Source organism: Carassius auratus, unplaced genomic scaffold, assembly GCF_003368295.1.
Source record: "Carassius auratus strain Wakin unplaced genomic scaffold, ASM336829v1 scaf_tig00035511, whole genome shotgun sequence".
In the NCBI taxonomy this organism is placed as follows: domain Eukaryota; kingdom Metazoa; phylum Chordata; class Actinopteri; order Cypriniformes; family Cyprinidae; genus Carassius; species Carassius auratus.
In genome coordinates this window covers 30646-52578 of record NW_020526234.1, presented here as the reverse complement: position 1 = coordinate 52578, position 21933 = coordinate 30646, and the positions used below count along the sequence as shown (strand labels likewise).

General features: G+C 38.9%; 1 protein-coding gene across 1 annotated transcript in view; it reads left to right on the top strand.

Annotated features, from left to right (window-relative positions):
- Window positions 1–1001: 1001 nt before the first annotated feature.
- LOC113082001 (retinoic acid receptor beta-like) overlaps window positions 1002–21933 on the top strand; it is a gene marked incomplete at its 3' end in the record, with an annotated part of 39297 nt that continues 18365 nt past the window's right edge. Inside the window, exon 1 of the mRNA XM_026253900.1 lies at window positions 1002–1490. Within this exon, the coding sequence (XP_026109685.1) occupies window positions 1313–1490 (178 nt within the window). The remainder of the gene's footprint in view (window positions 1491–21933) is intronic.

Genomic DNA, 21933 nt, shown 5'->3' with positions numbered 1-21933 from the left:
TGGATCTGCCAAATAAGTATATACCACACTCTTTCTTGTCTGATGTTAACTTGTTTCATGCCTTCTCAGATCTCTCATTTGTACACCAGTGTATGATGAAATCTAGATGATCAGTCTTTCAGGGGTAAGCAAACATTAAATGAAGCACATGCAGTCTGAAACATTGATCTCAAAATTCATTCACAGTTGTGAGTAACATTTCAAATTAATGAGGGATTGGAGAGTATAAACATTAGTGAGAGGACATATTTTCTGCACAGGCTTTCATTTTGTTCCATTTTCATTGGTCACAGATGCTATAGTAGTATTTTTAGCAAAGTAGTATTGCCTTCGCTAAAAACCAGAGATGATGTATCAGGTGTGTTTTGTTGGTTTGAAAAACAAGCTGGCCTTAATACATGGTCTATATAATTCCTTTCAAGACCTCAAGGTCCCTTTCTAAAAAAACTGCAAACAATCATTCAGCAAAAAACTGTAAAGTATAGAAACAGGATTGCAATGTTAAAGACCAGAACTGCAATAAAGACAGGACAAAGCAAAATATAAAGTTTATAGAAATATAAAACAAAAGGTTTGATTGCAGAAGATTGTTCTATAGTATAATATATTATATATCATGTAAATTATTTATTTACTAAAGTAAATGAGAAATGAGTGATCTTTTGATAAAATCATTATACTTCCTTTATACTTAGTATGGAGGTTTTTGTCCTTGGGAAATTTTACGTATATATATATATATATATATATATATATATATATATATATATATATATATATATATATATATATAATGATTAATATTACATAAAAAATCTAGGTTTGAACATAACCATAAGTACTATATTTTGAAAAGAAATACAGAAAAAAATTTTTTGTACATTTGAGTGTTTTTTTTTTTTTTCGTATGGTATTTTCCTCTATTTTGTTTTAAATGGCTGTCTAGCAGGAGAATGGAATGACTTTGGAGCCTGATTTTCTGATCAGTGACATATAGCGGATAGTGACATTAAATTTTTAAGAACTTTAATATCTTAATAAATTATTGCCTACAAGTATTGACCAGAAATCTTGATGTGTTTCAGATTAATGTACTACTAGAAGCAATGCCCCTGTGTGACAGCAGGCCCAGTCATGTGCTGTAATTGGTGTACATTGGAGGAGAATATCATGCAGTTCTGCCCCCCGGCACGCTAAGAGCCATCTGGATGTTTTCTCTGATGGATATGAGGAAGTACGTTGCATCTGCCTTTAAGAGAATGAACCCTGATCCTTCCTTTCACCTCTAATTCACCTTCGTCCTCCCTGAGCAATGAAGATGGTGAGCCGAGACCCAGCTTCAAGCTGTAGTTCAACGCTTCATCAGATGAGGCGCTACAGAGCAGGAGTTTATCCTTTCCTGTTCCCATCAGTCATCAGCTCCCTGAGCTTGCCCTCCCCAGCGCAGACACATAACACCCCCAACAGCGGAGGAAGCCCATCTCCTGTGGGTAAGATAGGCCACATTCATTTAGTGCGTGTTCTACCATCATTCACAAACATCTAAACCAATGTGCAAGCACCTGAGCAGAGTATTTTTATTATCAGCATTTTGACACTGTTCCCGTAAGAGTCCTTCAAGGAAAGGGAAGTTCTATATTACAGGATTGACTGGCTGCTCAATGTCTCATTACTCTCATATTACAGCTCATTAGCATTGTAACTGTCTTTGCCTTGTGCATTATTAGTGTGTGCGTGTGTGTGGCGTATGGTGATTTTCTCATCTTGGATGAATGCCTGAATGTCTGCAGGCTTCTGGAGAACCTCTTGCCGCTCGGATGTGTACAGTTTAGACTGCACAACGACAATACATATTGTAGAAGGTGTGTCATTCTCAGAAAATGGCCCCTTGTGTTTCTGGAAGTTTGCCATTAGGTTTATTGTTGGGAGGACTGTCATAGTGGGACGTTCCCATTGAGATATTCAGAAAAGTGGTTAAAAAAGGCTGATTTTCATCATGTCTTAAATTGTTACCTCAAATCCTAAACGTGCTTAAAATTGTGTAGTATTAATGAGTATTGACAAGCAATAAAAAAAAACGATTGCTATAATATTTTTTTAATAATTGAGATATCAATCATTTTAGACACACTTATTAAAATAAAGTTAAAGTCAAGTCACCTTTATTTATATAGTTCTTTAAAAAAAATGCATTGCGTCAAAGCAACTGAACAACATTCATTAGGAAAACAGTGTGTCAATAATGCAAAATGATAGTTAAAGGCAGTTCATCATTGAATTCAGTGATGTCATCTCTGTTCAGTTAAATAGTGTCTGTGCATTTATTTGCAATCGCTGCTGATGAAGTGACCCCAACTAAGCAAGCCAGAGGCGACAGCGGCAAGGAACCGAAACTCCATCGGTGACAGAATGGAGAAAAAAACCTTGGGAGAAACCAGGCTCAGTTGGGGACCAGTTCTCCTCTGACCAGACGAAACCAGTAGTTCAATTCCAGGCTGCAGCAAAGTCAGATTGTGCAGAAGAATCATCTGTTTCCTGTGGTATTGTCCTGGTGCTCCTCTGAGACAAGGTCTTTACAGGGGATCTGTATCTGGGGCTCTAGTTGTCCTGGTCTCCGTTGTCTTTCAGGGCTGTAGAGGTCCTTTCTAGGTGCTGATCCACCATCTGGTCTGGATACGTACTGGATCCGGGTGACTGCAGTGACCCTCTGATCTGGATACAGACTGGATCTGGTGGCTTCGGTGACCTCGGAATAAGAGAGAAACAGACAAATATTAGTGTAGATGCCATTCTTCTAATGATGTAGCAATACAACGCGTGTTATGGGAAGTGTTCCCGGTTCCGGTTTACCTACATAATTAATGCAGCCTAAAAATCCTTTAACGGATTAGGATATTAAAAGCATATTAGTATGTTATGTGTAAGCCAGGTTAAAGAGATGGGTCTTTAATCTAGATTTTAAACTGCAGCAATATTTAACCACCCAATAAAGCATTACAATAGTCTAACCTTGAGGTCATAAATGCATGGATTAACATTTCTGCATTTGACACTGAGAGCATAGGCCGTAATTTAGATATATTTTTGAAATGGAAAAATGCAGTTTTACAAATGCTAGAAACATGGCTTTCTAAGTAAAGATTGCGATCAAATAACACACCTAGGTTCCTAACAGATGACGAAGAATTGACAGAGCAACCATCAAGTCTTAGACAGTGTTCTAGGTTATTACAAGCAGAGTTTTTAGGTCCTATAATTAACACCTCTGTTTTTTTTTCAGAATTTAGCAGTAAGAAATTACTCTTCATCCAGTTTTTCATATCAACTATGCATTCCATTAATTTTTCAAATTGGTGTGTTTCACCGGGCCGTGAAGAAATATGAAGCTGAGTATCATCAGCATAACAGTGAAAGCTAACACCATGTTTCCTGATGATATCTCCTAAGGGTAACCAGTGTTGGGAAAGTTCACTTTCTACATGAACTAGTTCAAAGTTCAGTTCATAGTTCAAACTACAAAATTTTTAACTAAGTTCACACAGTTCCAAAAATGAACTAGTTCATAGTTCTTTTTTTCCATATGTTGCTGCGAGCTATTATTTTTCAGAATTATTGCAACAGCCCATATATGGCTGGTGTTGGGTGTTTTTCCGCTACATATTAAGACCCGTTTACGGTGTGTTTTAGCCGTTTTTTCGCCTGGAAGGCTCTATAGAAATCTGGCACCCTACTGAACGAATTAACCTGAGAGAGCGTGCCGTTCACAGACACCAGAATGAACGAGTTGACAGTAACGTTCATAGGGCATTAATTCAGAACGTTCAGTTCACGTTCGCCCAAAATATGAATCAGTTCATGAACTATCCTTCAATGAACGCGTTCAGGCACAACACTGAGGGTAACATATAAAGCGTGAAGAGTAGTGGCCCTAGTGCTGAGCCTTGAGGTACTCTATACTGCACTTGTGATCGATATGATACATCTTCATTCACTGCTACGAACTGATGGCGGTCATATAAGTACGATTTAAACCAAGCTAATGCACCTCCATTAATGCCAACTGTGCCAATTGTGTCAAACGCAGCACTAAGCTCCAATAAAACTAATAGAGAGATACACCCACGGTCAGATGATAAGAGCAGATCATTTGTAACTCTAAGTAGAGCAGTCTCAGTTTTATGATACGGTCTAAATCCTGACTGGAAATCCTCACATATACCATTTTTCTCTAAGAAGGATTATAATTCAATCAATCAATCACCTTTATTTATATATTGCTTTAAACAAAATACATTGCGTCAAAGCACTGAACAACATTCATTTGGAAAACAGTGTGTCAATAATGCAAAATGATAGTTAAAGGCAGTTCATCAATGAATTCAGTTATGTCATCTCTGTTCAGTTTAAATAGTGTCTGTTTTTATTTGCAATCAAGTCAATGATATCGCTGTAGATGAAGTGGATACTAATTCTGAGGATACCACCTTTACTAGTATCTTGGACAGAAAAGGGAGATTCGAGACTGGTCTATAATTAACTAGTTCTTTGGAGTCAAGTTGTGGTTTTTTGATGAGAGGCTTAATAACAGCCAGTTTGAAGGTTTTGGGGATGTATCCTAATGACAATGAGGAATTAATAATAGTCAGAAGAGGATCTATGACTTCTGGAAGCACCTCTTATAGGAGCTTAGATGGTAAAGCGTCTAACATACATGTTGTTGGTTTAGATGATTTAACAAGTTTATACAATTCTTCCTCTCCTATAGTAGAGAATGAGCGGAACTGTTCCTCAGGGGGTCTATAGTGCACTGTCTGATGCGATACTGTAGCTGATGGCTGAATGGTTGCAATTTTATGTCTAATAGTATCGATTTTAGAAGTTAAATAGTTCATAAAGTCATTACTGCTGTGGTGTTGGGAAATGTCAACACTTGTTGAGGCTTTATTTTTCGTTAATTTAGCCACTGTATTGAATAAATACCTGGGGTTATGTTTGTTTTCTTCTCAAAGAGAAGAAAAGTAATCGGATCTAGCAGTTTTTAATGCTTTTCTGTAGGATAGGTTACTTTCCCGCCAAGCAATATGAAATACCCCTAGTTTTGTTTTCCTCCAGCTGTGTTCCATTGTTCTGGCTGCTCTCTTTAGGATTCAAACTGTTTTCCTTAACCTTCCTTAAGCGTAAAGGAGCAATTGTATTTAAAGAGCTAGAAAAGAGAGAGTCCATAGTTTCTGTTACATCATCAAGTTGTTCTGAGGTTTTGGATATGCTAAGGAATTTGGATACATCAGGAAGATAACTTAAAAAGCAGTCTTTTGTGGTAGAAGTGATGGTTCTTTAATACTTGTAACAAGAAATAGAATTTACAATTTTGGCTATATGAAGTTTGCACAAAACTAAATAATGATCTGAGATATCATCACTTGGCTGAATAGTTTCAACACTTTCAACATCAATTCTATGTAACAGTATTAAATCTAGAGTATGATTTCGACAATGAGTAGGTCCTGAAACGTGTTGTCTAACCTCAATAGAGTTCAGAATGTCTATAAACGCTGATCCCAATGCATCTTTTTTATTATCAACATGGATATTAAAATCACAGACTATTAAAACTTTATCTGCAGCCAGAACTAACTCGGATGTAAAATCACCAAACTCTTTAATAAAGTCTGTATGGTGCCCTGGTGGCCTGTATACAGTAGCCAGTACAAACATAACAGGGGATTTATCATTAACATTTGTTTATCTGGATAATGTTATATGAAGCACCATTACTTCAAATGAGTTATACTTGAATCCTGCCCTCTGAGAAATCCTGAAAACTTTGTTATAAATTGAAGCAACACCTCCCCCTTTGCCTTTTACACATGGCTCATGTTTATAACATTAATCTTGGGGTTGGACTCATTTAAAATAATGTAATCATCAGGTTTTAGCCAGGTTTCTGTCAAACAGAGCACATCTAGGTTATGATCAGTGATCAGTTTACAAAAAGTGTTTTCGTAGAAAGGGATCTGATATTCAATATGCCAAGCTTTATCATTTGTTCATCCATATTGCATCTGTTTTTTATTTGTTGAACCTCAATTAAATTGTTAATCTTAACTTGGTATGGACGTTTTTTGTATTTTCTAGTCCGGGGAACAGACACAGTCTCTATAGTGTGATATCTAGGTGAAAGAGTCTCTATGTGCTGAGAAAAGTTAATTCTGGCATATTATGTCATTCTGAGGACACGAACTGGGCACAAATGGCATAGTTTTTGGTTAATCACCCTGAGGAAACATAAAGAAGTTGGAGGAGATGGAACAGGGGAGTGAGGCAAGAAAGAGTGAACACAGTTTAAGTGTGACAGTAAAAAAAAATGCTAAAACGCTAATTTTATGGCACTCTCTTCCTCCCTCAATGAGGCATTGCTGCAGTGAAGGACATATTAATTATTGATACAGAGAGAAAGTCACTCTAGAAGTGGAATTTACTGCTTTTAGGGATCTAACCCTCATAATTACAGTTGAGGATCTAATGTGGCTTAACCAGTGCTGTATTCAATGATTGTGATATGATTATTGTTGCTGCTTGACATTCAGCATAGTGTATTGGGATGTTTTGCACTGGGTATTTTATTCTAGTCAGAACTAGTTGTCACAGCATGTTTGCTAAATAATCTAATTAAGATGTGTTAGTGTGGCCTCAGAGAGAAAAAGAGATCAAATAAAGTACATATGCAATGTACTCATTATAAATTTGCTTTCAGATCCAGACACACACAGCAGGGTATTTTTACATAGACATTGGCATGTGCTGCTTTTTACAGATCTTTCTGCTTGACAAAAGTTTGCTTGTGAAAAGAAAAAAAAAAGAAGTAGTTTAGTGTAAAAAAAGTAACTTTAGTGTATTTTTAACCTAAATATATGTAAATATATGTATTTTATTTCAAACAGTTAATTACAATTAAATGAAAATGTTTTATTGTTTAAATTTATATTAAATGCAATAAGCTGAACTTGTGCATCTTTTAAAGTGCATCTTTATAATTCCATGATTGGCTCTATTGTCTATAAGGCTGCAACATAAACATCTGGGGAAAAAGAAAGAGTCTGAACGCAATAGATATTATGATTAATTCTGAATACATAGACAATTATGTGTGATTGTTGATCTCAAGGGAGAAAAACACAGGAATGACATTAATTTTAAAAGCTTTTGATCCAACACTAGCAGCATTATCAAATGGGTCAGAATAAAGGAAACAATCTGAAAAAAAGGTTATGTCTTTGCTTATATCAGAAGCTGATCTCTGTTTGTAGTCTTCATTATATTGATCGAAGCTGTGCTAGCTGCCCTCGTACAGTTCTAATCAATCTCACATACACATTACATTCAAACTGGTTTAATGAAGCAAGTGAAGTCAAAAAAAAAGACTCTATTGTCTTTTAAATGTGGTTGAAGTTTACGGTCAAGTATACTGACAAGCACTTAGAGTATGACTACTAATTACTAAATTTTGTTTCTCTTAAAACTTGTATTTTTTTTTTTTTTTTTTTTTTAAATGGGAAACGACTCCAGGTGGGATGATTGTCTAAAACCCATATAGAATCATGCAATTCATTAAAATTAATTCCATCACTGATGCCTCAAAAAGACATGCTTGTAAGAAGAGTTGGTGATGAAGGTGATGGTTTGAACTCTGACGTGGTCAAGGAGCTGATCTGATCTGATGCTTCAAGCCAAAAAAATTGATGGAGGGTTTGGTTATGACTAAGCATTCATCTTTGATGAATTTAAAATAAGATTTAAAATATTCATGCTGGCTGCTTCAATATCCCATGTCTGGAATGTTTTGGTACACAGAGACTGCTGTCATTCTTAAGTTTCAGCTTATTCCCTCTGTGAACCAGTTTTATTATTTCTCTCTGCAACATGCACGAGAGGACCAGACAAGGGATGCAATGAAGCTTGGTGTTTCCTTCCAAGGATTGGGGTTTGCATATTCACAATATGTGCCCTCTCATGCACATTGACCTAAGGTTCACAGCTAAGGTTTCTCAGCCGGGTCCTGCTGAGGTACATTCTCAATATGTTGGCCCAGAAATGGTCTCTCATAGAAATGCATAGAAAACAGCAGAAGAGCATATGCTGGTCTCCGGATTCGATTCAACAAGTTTCATTGTGTTTAAGCAGTAACAGATCCATTGCACACACTTTGTCTCTCTCATGTTCTGCATATGTTGTTAACCGAACACAGGAGACTTGGTCTCAATTCATGGAGAGTTCAGAAGGACAATGTCTGCCCTCTCTTAGTTGCCCTGTTCTGGCCATTTCAGTAAAGAACAGCCACCCTTCAAGGTGTCTCTATGCTTTGAAGTGGCATTTGATTAATTCTCAGTGTAGCACGGTATGAATCCAGTGCATTGCCCTGTAGGAATTTTCTACAAGAGCATTTTCTCACTTGTGTATGTCATGGTTATTGATGCTGAGCATGTTCCTATAATAAGCGTCTCTTTTGGGAAATGCTTGATTGTCTTGGTTTAAGACAACTTGAGAAGTGCAGGCATGTCGGTGAGATCTTCCTATTTTGGACCTAAGGTTATTTCCTCTTCGCTTTCACTTTTTGTCTTTTTAGAATTTCAAATGGCAAATTACTGTATTTCAACTGTGAAAATTAACTGAACGATGATAAATGTGACCATGACCATGCCTTTAGAATGTTAAGGATTTGCACTGACTAAATGAGCTGGCTGTTTAATTCTGACCAGTTGTTTGTTTGATCATCAGCCATAGTAGAGGTTCTGATACTACAAACCAAATATTGTTGCATTGGGGAATGCTATGTTGAAAGCCTATGAGATGCATGCTTTGACTTGGTCAGAGGTTGTCACTCTGTCTGCGCAACTGCGCAAGTGTCAGTAATTATACTTATAATTATACAGTAATTATACAGAGTGACCTCCATAATTATTAAATTGAAGAAGTTTGGGAGAAGGACTACAATAGGAGAAGTGACCAAGCACCTGATTGAGCTGCAGAGATCATGTGATGAGATGGGAGGAACTTGCAGAAGATCAACCATCACTGCAACACTTTACCAGTCTTTATGCTTTATGACAGACTGGATTAACCCTAACCCTATATATACCCTAACCCCATATGACAGCCTGCTTGGGGGGTCGGGGGTGTTTGGTGGAGGGAGAATAATAAATAAATAAACAAATTCACAAATAAAAGACCTAAGGGTCTCTCAGATTCTCTGGTCTGATGAACCTCAATTTCTAGCATCACGTATTGGAGGAAACCAGGCACCACTCATCACCTGCGCAATAACACTGCAACATTGAAGCATTGCAGTGGTAGCATCATGCTGTATGGGTATCTTTCAATGGCAGGGACTGGGGAACTGGGGAGGCTGAATGCAGCAAAATACAAAGATATACTTAATTAAAAATAAAAATAAATTTGTTATAAGGCTGCAACATAAACATCTGGGGAAAAAGAAAGAGTCTGAACGCAATAGATATTATGATTAATTCTGAATACATAGACAATTATGTGTGATTGTTGATCTCAAGGGAGAAAAACACAGGAATGACATTAATTTTAAAAGCTTTTGATCCAACACTAGCAGCATTATCAAATGGGTCAGAATAAAGGAAACAATCTGAAAAAAAGGTTATGTCTTTGCTTATATCAGAAGCTGATCTCTGTTTGTAGTCTTCATTATATTGATCGAAGCTGTGCTAGCTGCCCTCGTACAGTTCTAATCAATCTCACATACACATTACATTCAAACTGGTTTAATGAAGCAAGTGAAGTCAGATGCATAAAGATGACACTATAGCTTCAAAACATAGTGTGTTACTTTGCTGTTTTCTGTCTAGAAAACATTTCAGCACCTCATTAATTATTTGAACAGCTCTTCATGGACAATAGGTGGATTTTTACATTACTTTTACTTCTAGTTTAAGAAAATTTAAATTTGCCCATACTACTCTTTTCTCATACTGTTATTTAGCCTACTAATCAGTAGGATGGTCACCATATTCAAATGCCATATTCAACATATATGCTGTCTACACCGGATGATCAGTGTTGCCACTATTGAGAGGTGCTATTGTATTTCATGATGTACTACATATGCTTGCACAACTTCAAATAACAGTGTAAAGTGATTTGGAACATTTGTTTTCATACATTCAGCATTGTCCACAAAGGACTCTGAGTCAATGATAAAGAGAAAAATACATTTGAATGCATCCATTTTCTTCCAATTAAAACAATGCAAATAATGACATTATCAGTCCGCAATTACTTAAATTACTCTCTGCACTCAGATTTTCACTGTCGGTTTGTAATTTTAGTTATAGTGTCCAGTGAATTATGGCAGAATTGTATCCTGCAGTCTTCTGCAAATGCTGTGAGGCTGTCAAAACAGTTTTTTTTTTCATGTGGGCTGTAGATGAGCACTTGTTACTGTCATACCTGAATCAGGCTGCCTGGTGAAGTTGAGCTGTACCTGTCATTCTCACCCCTCAATGACCTTGCTGTATCTTATCCAACTTTCATCTACTGTCAAACACTCTCTGTAGGTTCCCATATTGGATATTATTTCTGTGTGTGTGTGTGTGTGTGTGTGTGTGTGTGTGTGTGAGAGAGAGAGAGAGAGAGGGTGGGGGGGACCATAGGATGTGTAAGTGTGTCGTTTAAGATTTAGCAGATTGCATTGTTTGTTACCAAAAAAAACAAAAAAAATGTTGCAAACTTGAAAAGGCATTTGCATCCCAATTTACTTTTATAATCTGGCAAATTGTCCAAATTAAACAAAATATTAAAGTAGAGCATTTAGATTTATGGCATTTATTATATTGTGTGATTACATTTGTGAAAAAGTTTAAATGTTTGTGTGTGTGTGTGTGTGTGTGTGTGCGCGCAAAATAAGTACAGAAATGTTTATTAAAAGTAGTAGAGACATTAATTTTTTGATTTTATGTTTAATTATGAATAATGCTTAATCACCAGATCAGTCTGTGGCACTGCTCAGGTGTTATGAGAGCCCTGGTTGCTCTGATAGTTGCCTTCAGCTCTTCTGCATTGTTGAGTCTGGCATTTCGCATCTTACTTTTCACAATACACCATAGATTTTCTATGGGGTTAAGGTCAGGCGAGTTTGCTGGTCAATTAAGAACAGGAATACCATGGTCCTTAAAACAAGTACTGGTACCTTTGGCTGCAGGTGTCAAGTCCTGTTGGAAAATGAAATCTGCATCTCCATAAAGTTGGTCAGCAGCAGGAACCATGAAGTTCTCTAAAACTTCCTGGTATACAGCCACAATTACCTTGGACCTCAGAAAACACAGTGGACCAACACCAGCAGGTGACATGGCAAACCCAAACCATCACTGACTGTGGAAACTTTACACTGGACCTCAAGCAACATGGATTGTGTGTCTCTCCCTTTCTTCCTACAGACTCTGGGACCCTGATTTCCAAAGGAAATGCTAAATTTACTTTCATCAGAGATCATAACTTTGGATCACTTATCAGCAGTCCAGTCCTTTTTGTCTTTAGCCCAGGCGAAACACATCTGAGGCTGTCTGTTGTTCAATAGTGGCTTGAAAAAAAGGAATGCGACAGCTGAAACCCATGTCTTGCATATGTCTGTGCGTAGTGGTTCTTGAAGCACTGACTCCAGCTGCAGTCCACTCTTTGTGAATTTCCCCCACATTTTTTAATGGGTTTTGTTTCACAATCCTCTCCAGGGTGCGGTTATCCCTATTGCTTATACACTTTTTTTCTACCAAATCTTTACCTTCCCTTCACCTCTCTATTAATGTGCTCGGACACAGAGCTCTGTGAACAGCCAGCCTCTTTTGCAATGACCTTTTGTGTCTTGTCTTTTGTGGTCGTCTTTTGGACAACAGTCGAGTCAGCAGTCTTCCCCATGATTATGTAGTCTACAGAACTAGACTGAGAAACTATTTAAAGACCTTTGCAGGTGTTTTGAGTTAATTAGCTGATTAGATTGTGCACCACGTGTCTTCAATATTGAACCTTTTCACAATATTCAAATTTTCTGATATACTGAATTTGGGATTTTCCTTAGTTGTCAGTTATAATCATCAAAATTAAAAGAAATAAACTTTTGAAATATATCAGTTTGTGTATAATGAATGAATATAAAGTTTTACTATTTGAATGGAATTAGTGAAATAAATCAACTTTTTTATTTCAACTTTACATATATACTGCCCTCCAAAAGCATTGGAACAGTAAAGACAAAATTACTTTCTCTACTGTGGAGTCAAGACATTTGCATATATGATTAAAAGATGACTATGCGGCCAAGTCAAGTCAAGTCACCTTATGTTTAAGAGTTTTTTAATACACAGGAAATTCCTGACATTAAACAAATAACCATTAACAAGTTTGGGAATTTTGCATTGCTAGAAAAAAATGCTTACTTGTTAGGTGAGGTTTTCTCATTACATTTGGACAATTTCCTATTAATTCAGTAGAATATATGGGAATACTAGGGAATACCCAATATGGTGGTACGGTAGCATCATTTTTATGATGTCATGAGCAATCCAGTTCCCTTTCAAGGGAACTTCAAACTGCATCCTTTAGGGGTGGCTATGGGAAAAACTACACTGAAAAAACACCAACGAGTTGGCTGGCAACAGCCCCTGACGTCACTAACACATCCTCTTCTTCGTCTTCATCGACTGTTTTGTTCCTAGTGTGCATCTGAATGACCAAAGTAAGAGCGATCGTTCTCTGATTATCATGGCATCCACTAGCAAGGTATTTAGACAGTGTGTACATCCGTGTCTGCGTTATTTGACACCTGATGACACACACAGTCTTTGTGTCTTTTGTTTGGGTGAAGAGCACACATCCAATATCCTTGAGGGTTCGGTCTGTGTGCATTGCGAGCATTTGTCTCTTTTTACGAGGAAAGAAGGACAGCCATCTGCTTCCCGCTGTTCAGGACCCGCCGCTGCTGAGGCATGGAGGAAAGTGAGCTCATGGGGATCGCAGGTGGATCTCGCTGAGGAGTTTAGAGAGGATGTTTTGTCACTAACACTTTCTGACACTGAATGTTATTGCTCTGCTGGGTTCTACCAGGAAGAGCAGGAGATGTCTTAGGGTGGCGAAGAAGCTGAGGCTAAGCCTTCTCAATCCTCCTGTCCTGCGTATGTCGAGCTGTTGGAGGTTATGGATCGTGCCATGGCAAAGTTGGACTTGCCATGGAAGTGTGCCAGCAAAGTGATGCCGCGAAATTGCCTCGACAAGTGTTACTTGTCTGACCATAGCCCTGCAGCTCAGGTGAGCCTTCCATTTTTGCCTGATCTACATGCAGAATTCTAATGGATGTTTTTTTCCCACATCCATCGGTTTCAGCATACGAATTATACCAACATCGAGGCAATGCGTGAAAGCAGCTATGAGAGGATGCCCCCTGTAGAAGAGACGCTGGCTAGCTATCTCTCTTTTTGGGAAAAATCCTCTCTTAAATCTCCCTCTTTGCCATCAAAGCCCCTCCAGGGTACATCCTACTCAAATGGCTGATCTGATGAAGGACCTGGATAAAGGTGCAGGTAGCCGAGCTGCGCCGCACCACAGATCTCTCTCCATGCTACCAAGCAGGCAGCGTCTGCCATGGGCAGGTATATAGCAGCCATGGTGGTAATGGAGAGGCATCTGTGGGTGAACCCTGGAAGAATCTGGAAGAATGGGGCTTTCTTCTCGATGCTCCGGTAGCGAGGGAGGCGAGGGTGTGCTCAGCTGCCTTCAAATACTTAATTCCACAAAGGTCCAGGTCCAAGCCCGAACAACATAGGGGTCTTGGCCCATCTCAATCTGAGGATCAAAGACAGCACAGAAGACTAGTGTCACAACTCGCGCTCCTCCCCCACCTGCAGGGTAGGGAGTAAGAGGATTCATGGGTCATGAGGAGGCAAGCAGGACCTAAGGGATGTGATCCAGTCGAGGTAGCGTTCTCGTCCGAATCTGAGCATTACCTAGGTATCTACTTGTTCCCTTTAGGGGTTTTTAACTTCTGCGTTTATCCTCCCCTTCCTAATTCCCCTGTAACCACCAGCTCTCCACCTGATCTAGGTTAAGTGGAAACTTAACAGTCTTCTATGCTAGACCTATGATGTTTTTGACTGGTTCTATGTTCATAGCAACCACCTTAACCACCTTGATGGTCCGGACTAAAAAGAGGCATCCATTGAGCGGGGCTCCAGCATGGGAGGGTGGGTGACTATGTAACCCTTTCTGTATATACTTATATGTGTGTTAAATTGCTGGTGTTTATGTATCTACTAATAAACTTTGTGAGTTTCCTTTGCCATGCTCAGCTACAGTGTTTACTAAACACTTGTCAGCACCAGCTGTCTGGCTTTATGTTCCGATATTAGGCGGCCGAGATCACAGGTTTCTGCGGGAGCCTCCTTGATCATCAGGCCTGGCACATCACTGCAGGGAATTTCATGGATGTCCGGGGGGCATCCTGGCCGCTTAGTTGTGCTGTCGCATCCAGTGGGAAGTGGAGGTGGCAGTTACAGAAGACTTCTTGTATATGCTGCCTCAGGTGATGCTCCCCTCGCTAGAAGTTTGAAAATTTGAACTTGCCCCTCCCATGTGGTTCAGCGCCTTTGCGATGCTTAGGAACCTTTAGGTACCCACGCTAAGCTCTGTGTACTTTCTGAAAATCACATGGTGGTGAGTGTGCACGTAAACATTTGCCCAATTTCTAAAATCCACGTGAGTGGTAAGTGTGCACGCAAGACATTGCACACTTTCTGAAATCCTGTACAGTAAGGGTTACACGCTCAGCTTCGGCCCCTTTCTTGAGATGATTAGAGCTTGGTTCCTTGGGCTCCATTCAGCCAGTGTGTATTTGTTTATACACTTCAAGCATTGCTTCCCTCAACATGAGGGGGTATTTGGGCGATTGTCATGGTAGTTTAGAAGAGCTCCCCTTTTCCAAAAAGGGTCACCTATGAGTGATCTATTCTCTTTCTGAATTTGGAGTTCTCCTCTCATATGAGACTGAGTTCTTTGTTCTTTACCCAGAGTGCTCCAGCATTATTTCCACAGATCGAGTTGATGACTTTCAAACATGTTGTTTTGAGATGCACCATTCCATCTATGAGCTGCTCTGAGTGCCACGAGAGCTCCTCCTTAGAACATCATTTGAAAATCCATGCTATGGTAAGTGTGCATGTGAAGTCTTTGTGCATTTTCTAAAATCCACACTGTGGTAAGTTCACACGCTAGTGCCCTGCGAGGTGTTTCCCATAGCAAACCCTAAAGGACACAGTGTCTCATTCCCTACTCAGAGAATGCCTCTAGGTTACGAATGTAATCCTAGTACTTCGAAGGAACAAGACCTCGTACCTGCGTCGAACGCTTAGGGAAAACAACTTTGACAAGATCAACTGAATATCATGTGCAATCTGTCCAATGGAAGGGCGTGACGTCACGGCGGGGTGACGTAGCGACCAGGAAGCTATAAAGGCACGTGCCATGCAGCTGACTTCAGCTTCAAGTAGGGAAGCAAGTGCCGGCAGGGGTGCCAGGAGTATGGCTATGTGACGCAGCATCTCATTCCTTCGAGGAACTAGGGTTACATTCGTAACCTAGAGGCGTTCCTCTTCAGGAATGAGACGCTGCGTGTAACGCTTTGGGGAACGATGTGCCAACGCTGCGAGACTTCCAAGCAAATGTAAAGGGTGTGGACCATCCCGCAGCGTTGCAGATGTCCAAGAGGGACACACCTGCTAGAAAGGCCTTAGAGGCAGCCATACCCCGAACCTTGGCTCCCAAAGGAGGTGGAAGACCAGAGGACTCATAGGAGACGTTGATAGCAATGACTATCCAACGACTTAGGGTCTGCTTAGAGGCGGGAAAACCCTTTTTAGGAGGACCGTAGCAAACAAGCAATTGGTCTGATTTTCTCCACAGGGCAGCTCTGTGGACATATGCGTCCAGCACTTGAGTTACTGAGGACTGAAGCGGGGTGTCCAGGAGGCAGACCCTGTCCCGTTCTCTTATTTGAGACAGGGTCAGCCACAAATGCCTCTCCGTGCACCAATCCGGAGCATCGCTCTGTAACCTCGCTCTTCGACCCCAGCGACATTGTCAAGTCAAGTCAAGTCACCTTTATTTATATAGCGCTTTAACCCCTTTACGTGCAAACATCGCTGACGGCCCCAGTTTATTATTGTTTCACTTTCACAGCACATTAAACATCACTGTCTTACTTCATCTGGGCAAACTGTGCATCAATTGAAAGGTTAAAGACTTTAGCTTCGATATTTGACCAATATTTTGATAAAACATTGTTGCAGTGACAGATATTTAGTGATTTATGTCAGGAGTGCAAAATAATAAATCCGTATGATGCCACATTTTGAATAGAAATTCACCACTCACTCATATTCAGTCACGTCAGCAGCGGTTTATTTGTGTTCACATAGACTCACTGAACAGCGTCAATAAGGATTTATAGACAAAAGATGCATATCTGCAGAGATATATGGATATATTTACTGATGTTTACTTCATATTTCTTCAGACAGAATCGTCATTTCTATTCATTTTCCACGGATTTACGCGATCTGATGATAAACAGCCTCTCCCAGCGATCTGTGTATGTGTTCGCTATGTTGTCAGCTCGTGCTGTGTGTGACTCAGACTCCGATTGGGCCTTCCCAATGTGAATCTTAGAGTGTCATATATGGACACCGCCCCATCGTGTCATATGCTTCCTGCACACTTCCTGGTAGTTATCTGGCCAAAACAACACTGAAACACCTCTGTACACACAAAATATCCGAATAATAAACCCGCGATTACGATAGTAAAGCTTGGTATGAGAATTTCTTGAGACTGAAGTGAGATCACTGCTTTGTTGCTTTGTAAAGCCTGAAAAACCACAATCAAGGCTAATAAAGGTGGAATAAAAACAAAAGAATAATGATAAAAGAATAATGCGGATAATGTGTCATACCTGGCGGAGGTGTGAAAGACTCGTTTGGTGAGAACAATAGAATAATGAATCGGGCAGCTCTTTTCAACACAAAGAGCACAGGAATGTTTACATGTGAGATCTTATAGAGATGACAAGTGCCATAAATCAATCTGATTAACCTTCTCTAAAAACACACATGACATGGCCTTAGAAAATATTTCATAAAATTCACAGTTTTACAGATTTGATTATGAAATTGTTAATGAAGTTTTGGAAAACGTGTGGCCTTAGCTACACTGTGTTTTCAAACTCATTTCCTACATCAACATTTTTTTAATTACATTTAAAACATATGTTTTTTATATTTTTATTTTTGTTTTTATGTTTGAGCTTATATATCTCTATTATCATAACAGTCTGAGTGATTCTGATTCCTGAACAGTAAACTTTAAAGTGTCAGCTTTGTGAACAAAGGTTGATTATGTATCTAGTCAGAAAGAATCATGAGCAGAAACCTTTTTATTTTGGGTATGTAATTTCGGTCTCCATGCCAAAAAAGGGGGGTTACTAGTAAGGGGTTAAACAAAATACATTGCGTCAAAGCAACTGAACAACATTCATTAGGAAAACAGTGTGTCAATAATGCAAAATGATAGTTAAAGGCAGTTCATCATTGAATTCAGTGATGTCATCTCTGTTCAGTTTAAATAGTGTCTTTGCATTTATTTGCAATCAAGTCAACGATATCCCTGTAGATGAAGTGACCCCAACTAAGCAAGCCAGAGGCGACAGCGGCAAGGAACCGAAACTTCATTAGTGACAGAATGGAGAAAAAAACCTTGGGAGAAACCAGGCTCAGTTGGGGGGGCAGTTCTCCTCTGACCAGACGAAACCAGTAGTTCAATTCCAGGCTGCAGCAAAGTCAGATTGTGCAGAAGAATCATCTGTTTCCTGTGGTCTTGTCCTGGTACTCCTCTGAGACAAGGTCTTTACAGGGGATCTGTATCTGGAGCTCTAGTTGTCCTGGTCTCCTCTGTCTTTCAGGGCAGTAGACATCCTTTCTAGGTGCTGATCCACCATCTGGTCTGGATACGTACTGGATCCGGGTAACTGCAGTGACCCTCTGATCTGGATACAGACTGGATCTGGTGGCTACGGTGACTTCAGAATAAGAGAGAAACAGACAAATATTAGTGTAGATGCCATTCTTCTAATGATGTAGCAAGTACATAGGGTGTTATAGGAAGTGTTCCCGGTTCCGGTTTACCTAATTAATGCAGCCTAAAAATCCTTTAACGGATTTGGATATTAAAAGCATATTAGTATGTTATGTGTAAGCCAGGTTAAAGAGATGGGTCTTTAATCTAGATTTAAACTGCAAGAGTGTGTCTGCCTCCCGAACAATGTTAGGTTGGTCATTCCAGAGTTTAGGCGGCAAATAGGAAAAGGATCTGAGAGTAATACTGAGAGTCAGGGCCGAAAAGACGGGTGGAATAAGGATGATTCCACGATCTCGCCATCTCTTCATGGAGATCGGGAAAGAAAGGAAGGCTCCGGGATGGAGGTGGATGCCTTGGCCACAGAAAGCATTCATCTTAGTTTACTCTTCTGTGGCTCAGATTTTTTCTCGGCAGGCCAATCGATCTTTAATTTATGAACTGCATGAGTAACCACCTCCAACAGCTCCTCATACTGGGGTGATAGGGTTGGCGAATCCCTACTAATTGTTTCCACATCCACCTCATCAGACGACGAGAGGTGGAGTGTCGACCCTTCGCCCTGGGGGGAAGAAACTGATGAGCGTGTTTCCAATCCGAGGGTTTGGATGAGGAAGAAGATAAGGACTGGCCCGTCTCCATAGCCCTCCGCCAGATCCACCTGCGTACCCTCGGCAGAAGCGGGGCCAGCACCACGGGGAACGCTGGTGAAGGCTCCCTCCTCGAAGAGAGCCCTCCGTTCGATGCAGCTAGAGTTCCTGAAGACGTTCTCTATTATAGATCAGTGTGTTAGATGCTCCGTTTGCCATAGAAACAGTGGGTTGTTTAGGGTTGCCAAGCAACTTTGTTCCCAGCTGGCAAAATAAATAAATAAAACTCATCCACAATAATCAAAAATTCCATATATTTGATTCCAGGTTTTGACAGAGAGTTCTAAACCCTTGAGATCTCTCACACTCTCCCTGGCCTCTTCTGTAGTACAACATCTGTATAACATCTGCTCCCACTAATGAAGGATTCAGTCTCACTGCAAGGAGAGCTATAACCGCATGGCAAAAGTTTGTTAAACCAGCACCAAAGTCTGCAAAGGCTGTTTTTGTTGTTGTTGTTTGTTTTGTTTTGTGGATACATAAAATCTATAAAATTCTGTATTTGAATTTGATAAATTTGTTAAATTGGTTGAATTTGTTAAAGAAGTAATGGGTTTGTTATCAAAGGACCATTTCCATGTTTTACTTGGATTTGGAATCACAGCATAGCCTACAGTAGCCATTACTGCATTGTTCCATTTATCGTTCATTCTTAGAATGAGTATATTGAAATATTTAGATATTAGATTATGTTCGATTATTATATCCATGACTGATTTATATGAATAAATCTGTGTTTGTTAACTTGTTCTGTTATGTCACTGACAGCATGGCTTATAATTTGTCACCAGCCCATCTCTGCATAGCTTTCCTGGCCATCACCACCTCACTCTCTCCATGGTAGCCACAAATAAATCAAGAAAACTGCCGTCTTTGTCTGTTCATTAATAGGCACAACATGCGTCCATAGAAAGCCCAGCTATTCTATGAATGGACTCAGATTGAAGGCTAGGCTCTTTCATCAGTGCTGTTCTTATCTTATGCTGTAGCAGTTTGTGAAAGCACTAATTTATTACTACTTAAAGATGAGATTTTCTCAGCAGTTCTGACTGAAAACAGCCAGTGCTGCAGTGTAAACTGAGAACAGCTTTGCTACTGCTTACGAATTCAGACACGCTTTGAGAAAGTTCCCGCAGATGTTTTTTTTAGAAAGCATTATAGGGCATGGAACTGCAGAGTGCTTGTGATTGTTTGCATCACAGTAAGACCAAGATATCATCTGTGTCAAACATTGCTTAGGGTCATTATTGCTGTTATTGGTATATTCTATGTAAATTGTGTTTGTTACTAAATTTTGTTTTGAATTTAATTTGTTTTGTTTATAAGGTACAAGAGCCAGTGCAATAAGATGACTAAAGGGCATGGATTGAAGTCACTATATTCATTATATATATTTTTTATTTTCTTTTTCTTTTTTTCTAATGTAAATGTATAAATAGAAATTTTCAATTTTGATTCAAAGTGGCCGTAAATTTAACACAGTTTAATGATACTGTAGTTGGCTGACTTGGCAAGTGCAAGTATGTAAAAAAATGTTAGCAAGCTGACCATAATAAATCTAACTTGGTTTTAGTGAGCAGACAGTATAATTTAAAGCTATTTACATAGTACTGAATTTTCCATGTTACATGACTCAGATGATAATTATTTAATGCTTTAATGTACACAGACAAATGTTTCAATTCTACCATATACTATTAGGTTTAGTTTTTTTCTGCTCTGATGGCAAGCTAATAACAAGGTGATGCAAAAATAGCCACATCTGACAATATTTTGCACTGTGTGCATGAGTGCCTTTTTACAAATGTGTTTATTCCAAGGTTAAACTTACATGTGAGGTACAATTTCAAAAAAATTTTTTTACCATGAATGATATTTAAAATAAATTACAAATTATATATATATATAAAAAAAAAAAGATTATTGGTTCATCTGTTTGACCATAATATTTTATATATAGTGCAGCAAAGCAGATAATGCAGGTGGAAAATGGGAGAAAAATCTAATGCATTTAATTTCTACCCTGCTGACGCAAGCATCTCTCTAAGGGCACTTGTATGCTGTGTGCATGTTTCTGTGGGATATAAAAAGCTTTTATTTGCTTAGAGTGTCTCTGAAGTCTGTTTTTCTGGATTTGGTATGTCTTTGAAAAGGCAGCAAGGAAAATAGGTTGATGATAAGTGAAGCTCCTCACAAAAACATCTTAATGCTATTTAGGGAGCTGTTGTTACATAAAGGCCTGTACACACTGATAAATGAAGTTTCAGAGAAACGGTCTGAAAGTCTGTGAATGATGATGATGATAAAGAAGAGGAACACTGAGGTCAAGAGGAGATAAGTAAGATTTGAACAATGAAAATGCAATTCCACTAATGACCACATTATTTTGTAGTCTACTCAGAAGGATGCTGTGGTCAATAGTGTCAAACGCAGCGCTATGATCTAGTAGCGCTAATAGAAAAATACAACCACGATTGGAAGTAAAGATCAGGTCATTTGTAACTTTTATAACAGCAGTCTCAGTACTATGATAATCTAAATCTTGACTGGAAATCCTAAGATATACCATTTCTCACCAAGAAGAAACATAGCAGAGAGTATACTGACTTTTCTAGTATTTTTGACAGGGATATTTGAGATCGGTCTATAATTAACTAATTCTCTAGGATGATGTTATGTTTTTTTTTTTTTTTTTTTTTTTTTTTTTTTTTATTAGAGGCTTAATATCAGGCTGTTTGAAGGTTTTAGGGACATATCATAAAGACATTGATGAATTAATGTACTGTATTGTATAAATGTCTGCAGTAATCTGCAGCCAGCACTAACTCAGATTGAAAGTTTGCAAATTCTTTTATAAAGTCTGTATGCTGCCCTGGTGGCCTGTATACAGTAGCCAGTACAAACATCACAGGGGATTAATCATTAATAATTGTTTCTCTGGATAATGTTGAATAACCAATCCTTCAAACAAATTATAATTGAAACCAGAGCGCTGAGAAATACTTAAAATATGAATATAAATTGTAGTAACACCTCCCCCTTTACCTTTTGGATGTGACTCATGTTTATAATAGTAATCTTGGGGAGT